General features: G+C 34.9%; 1 protein-coding gene across 1 annotated transcript; it reads right to left on the reverse strand.

The window, feature by feature from the left end:
• Window positions 1–4,993: 4,993 nt before the first annotated feature.
• On the reverse strand, window positions 4,994–7,847 carry LOC109214591. The gene is made up of 2 exons (XM_019378530.1): window positions 7,702–7,847; window positions 4,994–5,466 (listed from the first exon to the last, which is right to left on the reverse strand). Exons 1-2 carry the CDS (start codon window positions 7,727–7,729, stop codon window positions 4,994–4,996), a joined length of 501 nt encoding a protein of 166 aa, XP_019234075.1. The 5' UTR covers window positions 7,730–7,847.
• Window positions 7,848–9,917: the final 2,070 nt, after the last annotated feature.

Genomic DNA, 9,917 nt, shown 5'->3' on the forward strand with positions numbered 1-9,917 from the left:
TTCCCTTCATGTATCTGAAAATTCTCTTCATAGCTTTCCAATGATCTCTACCAGGATTGGATTGATACCTGCTAACCAGACCTACGGCATAATAAATGTCTGGGCGAGTACACATCATAGCGTACATCAAGCTCCCGACAGCACTTGAATATGGAACTCGAGACATGTCTTCCTTTTCATTTTCAGTCCTGGGACGCATTTTAAGGCTTAAAGTTTCACCTCTCGCTATAGGAGTACCATGGATTTGCAAGCATTCATGCGAAAACGTTCCAAAATTTTCTTTATATAAGTTTCTTGAGATAGACTCAATAACTTTTTGGGACGGTCTCTTTGGATCTGAACTCCAAGGATATAGTCTGCCTCGCCTATATCTTTCATGTCAAATGACTTTGAAAGCCATGACTTGATAGTTTTCAAGTACTCCAAATTGTTTCCGGCTAATAAAATATCGTCCACATAAAGAGAAAGTTTTACAAACATCCTATTAGACTTCTTCACATAAATGCAATGGTCTTCATCGATCATGTTGAAATCATATGAGGATCATTTCCTTGTGAAATCTCAAATACCATTGCCTTGAAGATTGCTTCAGACCATAAATAGATCTCTTCAATTTACAGACCTTCTTTTCTTGGCCTTTAACGATGAAGCCTACAGGCTGTTCCATGTAGATTTCTTCATTCAGTTCTCCATTGAGAAAAACTGTCTTCACGTCCATTTGATGTAATTCCAAATCCAAACGTGCAACAATAGCAAAAAGTAAGCGAATTGAGGTAAACTTCACAACTAGTGAAAATGTTTCCTCATAATCTATTCCAGCTTTTTGAGTAAAGCCTTTTGCCACCAATCGTGCCTTGTATCTTTCTATTGACCCGTCCGCTTTGTGTTTAACTTTGAGAACCCATTTGTTCCCAATGGCTTTACGCCTAGGCGGAAGATCAACTAGATCCCAGACTTTGTTGGTTTTCATGGACTCTAATTCTTCTTTCTTTGCTTTTATCCACTCATCTTTTCCAGGGCTCGATACAGCATCAGTCACAGACTTTGGCTCATTCCATTCCTGTGGGAGATACCAAGAAAATATAATCTTCAATTTCATAAGTACGTTTGGGTATATTTTTCCTGGCACTCTTTCGTAGTTGAAATTCAGGTTCGTTAGAAGGATTTTGGGATTGGGAGTTCCACTCCCACTCCCACTTGGATCAAGAATAAGATCTTGATCAATTTGATTATAAACTGTGTCAGAAGACACTTGCTGACTATCTGAGTTCAATATTTCATAAAGAGGCTCTCCATTTTTTACCTCGCCCTTCTTTGGAAAATCATTTTCCAAAAATGTGACATCTCGCGATTCAATCTCAGTAACAATTCCATCCTCTAATTCACCAATGAACACATACCCTTTGGAGTGTTCTGAATATCTTATAAAGATACATTTCTTGCCTTTTGGACCTAATTTACCAAACTTGCTAAAAGAATCTTTTACGTATGCAACACAACCCCAAGGTCGTAAATCCTTTAAGTTTGGTTTATGACCAGTCCATAGCTCATAAGGAGTGGAAGAAACTGATTTAGAAGGCACTTTGTTCAATATATAAGTTGCAGTCACTAACGCATCTCCCCAAAAGTAGATAGGTAAATTTGCCTGCGCCATCATGGACCTTATCATGCAGTAGTGTTCTATTCCTCCTTTCTGCTACAACATTTTGTTGAGGTGTGTATGGAATAGTTAACTGTCTGGTGATTCCCTTTTCATTGCACAATCCTTCAAATTCTTTTGAAAGATATTCACGTCCTCTATCGGTTCTTATGGTCTTAATCCTTTTGTCTAATTGATTCACAACTTCATTCATATATTTCTTAAAGCATTCAAGTGCTTCAGATTTATGAGAGATCAGATAGACATAACCACATCGTGTGAAATCATCAATGAACATAATAAAATATAAAGCACCAGACCTAGCCCTCACATTCATTGGACCACATATATCAGAATGGACTAATTGCAATGGAAAATCAGCTCTCTTAGCCTTTCCAAATGGTTTACGTGTAATCTTTCTAGCAAGACAATTTTCACAAGTTGGCATTTCAATTTTAGAGAAAGGACCTAGATGTCCTTCCTTAGCCAATCTATTCATTCGATCCTGTCCTATGTGACCTAATCTTGCATGCTATGTAATAACATCAACATCATTACAACAACAATAACAACCCAGTATAATCCCATAAGTGGGGTTTGGGGAGGGTAATATGTACGCAGACCTTACCCCTACCCCGAGGGGCAGGGAGGCTGTTTCCAGGAGACCCTCGGCTCAAGAAAGCAACAAGAGACGATATATTAGTACTATCAATAAACTCATACTAAAATAACATAAAATACATAACATGACATAAAATAACAAAATAACAGCAAAAATATAGGAAATGCGAAAAACAAAATACTAAAAAGATGGAAGATATACTAATATCCAACAGATAAGCCCTGCATCAGTAGCTGATCAGTAGCATCCTAAGACTAACTCCTAACTGGCTAGTCTCTCTCTAGTGTGCTGTAGAAATATCCACAACTTCCCCCTAACCTATAACCTTAATGCTTGACCTCCACAATTCCCTATCAAGGGCCATGTCCTCAGTAATCCTAAGTCGCGCCATGTCCTGCCTGATCACCTCTCCCCAATACTTCTTAGGTCTCCCTCTACCTCTCCTCGTGCCCACCACAGCCAGTCGCTCACACCTTCTCACTGGTGCATCAGTGCTCCTCCTCTGAATGTGCCCGAACCATCTGAGTCTTGCTTCCCGCATCTTGTCCTCCATGGGGGCCACGCCCACCTTCTCTCGAATATCTCCATTCCTAATCTTACCCATCCTTGTATGCCCGCACATCCACCTCAACATCCTCATCTCTGCTACTTTCATCTTCTGGATGCGTGAGTTCTTAACCGGCCAACACTCGATCCCATACAACATGGCAGGCCTAACCACTGCTCTATAAAACTTACCTTTTAGTAATGGTGGCACTTTTTTGTCACACAGGACTCCCCTCGCTAACCTCCACTTCATCCACCCCACCCCTATACGGTGTGTGACATCCTCTTCGATCTCCCAGATCCCCTGAATAACTGACCTAAGGTACTTGAAACTGCCCCTCTTAGGGATGACTTGAGAGTCAAGCCTCACTTCCACTCCCGCTTCCGTCGGCTCGGCCCCAAATTTGCACTCGAGGTATTCCGTCTTCGTCCTGCTCAACCTGAAACCTTTAGACTCAAGGGCATGTCTCCAAACCTCTAGCCTCTCGTTGACGCCGCGTCGTGTCTCGTCAATTAGGACACAATAAAACCATCAACATCATTGTTACTAGAATAACATGCCATAACACAACGGTCAACATAATGTTATACGTAGAAGGATTACAATCTAACATAATAAAACCATCATAATGATGTCCATATCCATAAAAAACATTGTCTTGAGTAATTCTAAGACCACTGCGACTAAAGTTCAAATTGAAATCTAAATCTAGAAGAACAGACACAGATACTAAGTTTCGTCGAATCTCTGAAACTTATAGGACGTCATGCAACATCAAAGATCGGCCACCATGTATGTCCGTTCTGCAAGTGCCTATCCCTTTGACTTCAAGCTTAGCATTTTTTACCACATATACATGCTTTGATCCAGGTGAAACTCGACGAAACTCTATAAATGCTTCTCTATCATGGCTCACATGGTCGGTGTCCCCTGAGTCTAAAATCCACACAGGATAAGATTGAGTTAGTAAAACAGTGCTAGAAACATATATAGCACTAAGAGATGTGTTTTGAAATGCTACCTTTTTCGGCTCAGTGCACTCACGAGAAAAATGCCCTTGGACTTGGCAATTGTAACACTTCATCTTGCTCTTGTCTTTCTTCTTGTAGAATTTCCTTTCTTGGAATTTGGCTTGTTTCTTTTCTTGGAGGGTCCTTCTCCGGTCTCCTTACCCTTTCCGTCATTTTTCCAGTTTCTCTTGCGCTTGAAGCTTGATCTCTTTGTACCACTTGATTCTGCCACAAAGGCATTAGGTACAGCTTTAGCAGCACCAAGCCGCTCATCTTCAAGCTCCACATGACGGGCAACATCAGCAAAAGTTTTGATGCTATCATTGTGGGTCAAGTTAACCTTCAAATGTTCCCAATTATTGGGAAGAGACCGAATCACAGCCTGAACCTGCTGCTCATTAGAGAGAACATGACCAGCACTTTTGAGTTGAGCAATCATATTTGACATCACCCTTAGATGTTGCTTGACACCGTGATCATAACGTTTTTTGTACGTGTCAAACTTGATTGTCACCTGTCGAAGGCGAGTCACAGTCGTACCCCCATATGCCTCTCTTAAATGCGCCCACATGGCTTGAGCAGTAGGATATTGCTCACATTCGTGGATGAGATCATCAGCAACTGAACTTACAATAATTCCACGTGCAGTGAAATCTTTCTTTTTCCAAACATTGTAAGTTTCCAGATCCCTCCTGTGTTGGGCAGTGTTACCCTCCTCTGGGTGACTCATAACATGGTTAATACTTTTAAGAGCATCTTGCTCTTCGAGTACATACTACATCTTACGACTCCAGATATCGTAATTTTCACCATTCAGTTTGTCACCCTTGTTCAAGTCAGCAATGATACTTTTTGATGCCATGTCTGTTATTAGAGACAATATTACCAGTTTAACTCATCAATATATACTTCAGTTAATTTATGCATGCGACTACACACTCAAGAAAAATTATTTATAATATTAATTCTACATTTAGTATAGAATCGAACGGTCACTACGTTTCCATTCATCATCTATATCTAAATATTTTTAATTAATATTAAGATCACTTCTTAGTGTGTACATATTTTAAGTCTCAATCCATTACAAAAGGATATAATAAACAATGTATGTAACTAGTGAGACAAAAAAAATATCATATAAATTTCATTAAAATAAAATACATAATAACAATTTACATATTTGCTAGGACATCCATATACCAATCGAACACTAACTGTTGCTCATATACGTTAAAAGGTGCACTAGGCCAAACATCATGATAAATCTCAGTTAAAATTTCACCCCAAGGCTCTCGAAGAGAGTCCGCTAAAATAGGTAATGCTTCCCAATCAGTAATTTCTACGTAATTAGCCAATTCAACTCTTTTTATCTTAAAAAGGTGTACATGTTCAGGAACGGAAACATCAGGGCCCATCTTAAATTCCTTAAACTCCCTAAATTTCTTTTCTCTTTCCCTTCGTTCAGCCCTTCGATCCCTTAACTCATTTTGTCTCGCCCTTGGAATATTCCTGATGACTTCAGGCTCCAAGTCTGAATCATTATAGAAATAAGTCCTGCGACGACGTACCCTTCTACATTGTCCCCTTCCTTGTCTTCGAGAACTCCCACTTGGAGTGATTCGAACTTGTCCCTGTTCAGCCATATCTGAAATAGGACCAAGGAAATAATAAGAATGGCTACAACCACTCAATGTGACAACATATATCACAATTACTTGTAGAAGGATATCTATCGAAGGATTATGACTACACTAATTTTCCATTTACTGAAACAGACAATGTCTTTCTCAGAATATAGGGCGTTCCATTGTTTAAGCTAATCAACTTCAATTATATATATAGCTTAATCACTGGAACTCAAAAGAGAAACATCATTGATTTTTTTTTTTTTAAAAAAAAAGGAAGAGCCAGTACCATTTTATACAATATTTGAGGGTTATTGCCTTTAAACGAAACATCCATACTGATATTTCTTATAGATCATTTTCTTAGCATTCAGAAGACAAAAAATAAAAAAAATTCAAGCTTTATGTACTATTTGTTTAATTCAAATTGAAACCAAATTAACAAACACCATTGTTATTAAGTGATCAAGTAGAAGTGTGCAATATACAACTTTCAAGGCTTTATAGGGAGCGAGGCTTCAATAGCCACTGATTCGAAATTCTAATGAAAAGTTGCATGAAACTCGGGATCTTTTTATCAGATTATTACTTACGGTATAAGCAAGTGCAGAAAAAAAAAAGTAAGAAGTACGACAATACTAACCTCTCCAGTCACAGTTGGTAACACCACCAAAGCACACGTCTATTTTAAAAAAAAAAAAATTGGGTGTTTCAGAGAATAAACAATACTCAGAATATCATAAACAAATATCACCGCAAAACGAATCTCATAATTAGGACCGTAAGTGCCATCATTTTCTCAAAAAATTTGATCACCTATCACCGCAACACTTGTTCTATGTAAATTTATTCATCCAATCTTTTCGGTCACAGCCTAGGAATCAAATAAATCATACGCTCTGATACCATTGTTAGACTAAACCGAGGGGAGAGAACAACGAATTGTGTACCTTATTGATGCAGCGGAAACCGTTGAACTCAACACCAAAAGAATTGCCCCAAATTGTATTCTGAATCTCCAGGAAACAGAGTTTTTGTTCACAAACTAAATGCCTAAAGTTCACTGTGTTCTTCCTTTTTAATTTTTGCACCTCTAGAATCTCTGTACTGAAGAGAAATATATAGAGNAAAATAAATATATAAAAAATAACTACCCATTCAAATTGGGTGGGAGTAGTTTCAAGTTTGAGTTTTTAAATTATTTTATAATAAAAAGCAAAAAAAAAATTACCAATAAAAAAACGAAAAAAGAGAAGAAAAACTACCCATTCAAATCGGGAAGTATTTTCAAGTTGGAGTTTTAAAATAAATAACGAAATTAAAAAAAATAATGAATTACCAATTCAAATTGGGAGTAGTTTCAAATTGGAGTTTTAAGATTATTTTGAAATAAAAAAACGAAAAATCTATTTATATATAATATACATATAAAAAACGAAAATAAAAAAATAAAATAAAAAAATAACATATATATATATAGTAATTGAGTACTTTATTTGAATTAATAAATATAGATATCATATAATTAAATATGATATAAAAACAATGAAAAATAAATATATATAAAATAACTACCCATTCAAATTGGGTGGGAGTAGTTTCAAGTTTGAGTTTTTAAACTATTTTAAAATAAAAAGCAAGAAAAAAATTACCAATAAAAAAACGATAAAAGAGAAGAAAAACTACCCATTCAAATCGGGAAATAGTTTCAAGTTGGAGTTTTAAAATAATTTTAAAATAAAACCAAAACTAAATAAAATAATGATTTACTAATTCAAATTGGGGAGTAGTTTCAAATTGGAGTTTTAAAATTATTTTAAAATAAAAAAACAAAAAATCTATTTATATATATAATATATAATATAATATAATATAATATATGTATAATATATAATATATAATATATATAATAGAAGAGTCAAAGAAATCTATATATATATGTATATATATAATAGGAGAGGAAAAGAAATGTTATAATGACAAGTGTCATAATTTCTATTAACAATATAATTATACTAAATATTGAATAATATAATAAATAAAAATACATAACAAAAAAATTATTTGATGACTATATAAGTCCTTTAATTTAATAGAGATTTTATTTATTAAAATTTAGACAATATCTATTCTATTTATATAGAATAGGATATGAAATAATTGTGATAATTCCAAATATAACATCGAAAAATTAACAAAGTGACAAATACTTTTTTAATATTGACCGCGCATCGCGCGTGTACGACTACTAATACCTCTTAATAGTATCAACATTGTAGGCATTATATGGTTAATCCAGCCAATCACAAATCAATAGAAGAAAGGACTTCAATTAACCTTTAAAACATACAAGTTGCCGCAACATCTTCAGGAAACCCAGCGGCAACGTTACTCATCCTTTTCCCTTCTAATTTTATCTTTATTTTGTTGAATTACGACCAATCATCAAAGACAGAAGCCTCTAATATTGAAATTTGCAAACACTTTGAAGCAGTAGTGTTTGAAACTAAAAAAAATATCACTCGGTCAAATAAAACATCAATAAACTACAAAACATTATTACTGGGCAGCAAATCCATTAAAGTTTATAGAGGAAGGATATAAGCATATCATCTTTCACATATGTTGCTGCAAACAGTACTTTAGCAGAGAAACAACGGTGGCTCTGATACCATTGTTAGTTTAAATCGAGGGGAGAGAACAACGAATTGTATACCTTATTGATGCAGCGGAAACCGTTGAACTCACCACCAAAAGAATTGCCCCAAATCGTATTTTGAATCTCCAGGAAACAGAGTTTTTGTTCACAAACTAAATGCCTAAAGTTCACTGTGTTCTTCCTTTCTTATTTTTCTGCACTTATAAATCTCTGTACTGAAGAGAAGTATATAGAGAAGAGGAGATGGAGAGAACTACCGATGATAACTACTACTCCACGTTCTCACGTTTCTCAAAAGAAAACGTGCGGTAGTTTTTGGGAGTAAAAACCTACGTGTAACCTCCTTAGGTTTTATCCCCTTTTTTATCTCTTATTAAAACGGGTCGGGTCAGTCCACATGGGCGACCCAAACCTTATATCCAACAATTAGTTTTGTCATTAAGCTTTTTCAAAAACTTTAGCAGAAGATGCGGAAGTTATTTAGTTCATTTATAAAAACTTCAGCACTAAATAAGCTGAAGTTTTTTTGTCCTGGATAAGCTTTTTCAAAAACTTCAGCAAAAGCTGCTGAAGTTATTTAGTTCATTTGTAAAAACTTCAGCACTAAAAGCTGAAGTTTTTTTTGTCCTGGATTCATTAGTTTTGTCATAAAGCTTTTTCAAAAACTTCAGCAGAAGGTGCTCAAGTTATTTAGTTCATTTGTAAAAATTTCAGTACTATATAAGCTGAAGTTTTTGAAAAGGCTTTCTAACATATATAGTACTAGATAAATAATCAGATTGCCAACAGTATCTAAATCATACATTTTGAAAATAATAAACGTGAAAAGAACAGAATTATCATTGTCTACTAACTTACGTACATGGAAATATTCACAAATTATTGTCTACTAACTTACGTAATTATTTATAATTTATTTTTAAATAATCTGATAAACATATTTATGGCAATCATCCCATGAACTGAAGTTTCATAGCAGCACCAGCAGCAGCAGAAGAAAGAAGAAGAAGAAGAAGAAGAAGAAGAAGAAGAAGAAGAAGAAGAAGAAGAAGAAAACGAAGGAGGAGAAGGAGGAGGAGAAAGGGGGCTGTAGTTGTTTAAAAAGTGAGTACAAGTTAAAACTTTAAAAAAGAATGGGTATAGGTTAAATGGGGGCGACCAAATAGGGCGCCCCGTGCAATTTTTACATCTTTTTAGGGTGATTCTTTTGTTCTTGCCTTTTTGTCCTCTTACCTTCTCTTTTTCTTCCAGTCTACTTTTGGTTGTTGGTGACCAGGGGCGGCCTAACGAATTTTGTGGCCTAAAGTCAAATTTTACGAGGGGCCTTAATTTTTTTAATTGTTTTTATTTGAAGTCCATTTTTCTAATTTTTTTGAGATGCAAAGTTATTAATAAATTTTTTATAATCAATTTTTTTCTAATAATTCTTTCTCAATCGACAATATAGTTAATTCATTTAACCTCTCTTCATACATTATTGAGCTTAGTTAGATTTTATAAATTTTAATTTCAAAAAACTTCTTTGTGCTGAAGTAACGGTAACAGGAGTCAATAAAATTATTCCATAAGCAATATAGACATTTGGAAAAGAATCAAATCTTTTTATTTGATTGAGTATATCAGTTAAACTGTTATCTACTAATTGTACTATTTCCCTTAACACTTTTAATTTGGAAAATAAATCTAAACCATCAGTATCAGAATGATTAATATGCTTCAAGGAACACTCAAGATTAAGGCAGTATTTCTCTAAATTTTCATCGTCTAGTGATCTTAGCTTTTTACGTTAAATAGAAAACAAAACATATTTCA

Source organism: Nicotiana attenuata, unplaced genomic scaffold (assembly GCF_001879085.1).
Source record: "Nicotiana attenuata strain UT unplaced genomic scaffold, NIATTr2, whole genome shotgun sequence".
NCBI lineage: Eukaryota > Viridiplantae > Streptophyta > Magnoliopsida > Solanales > Solanaceae > Nicotiana > Nicotiana attenuata.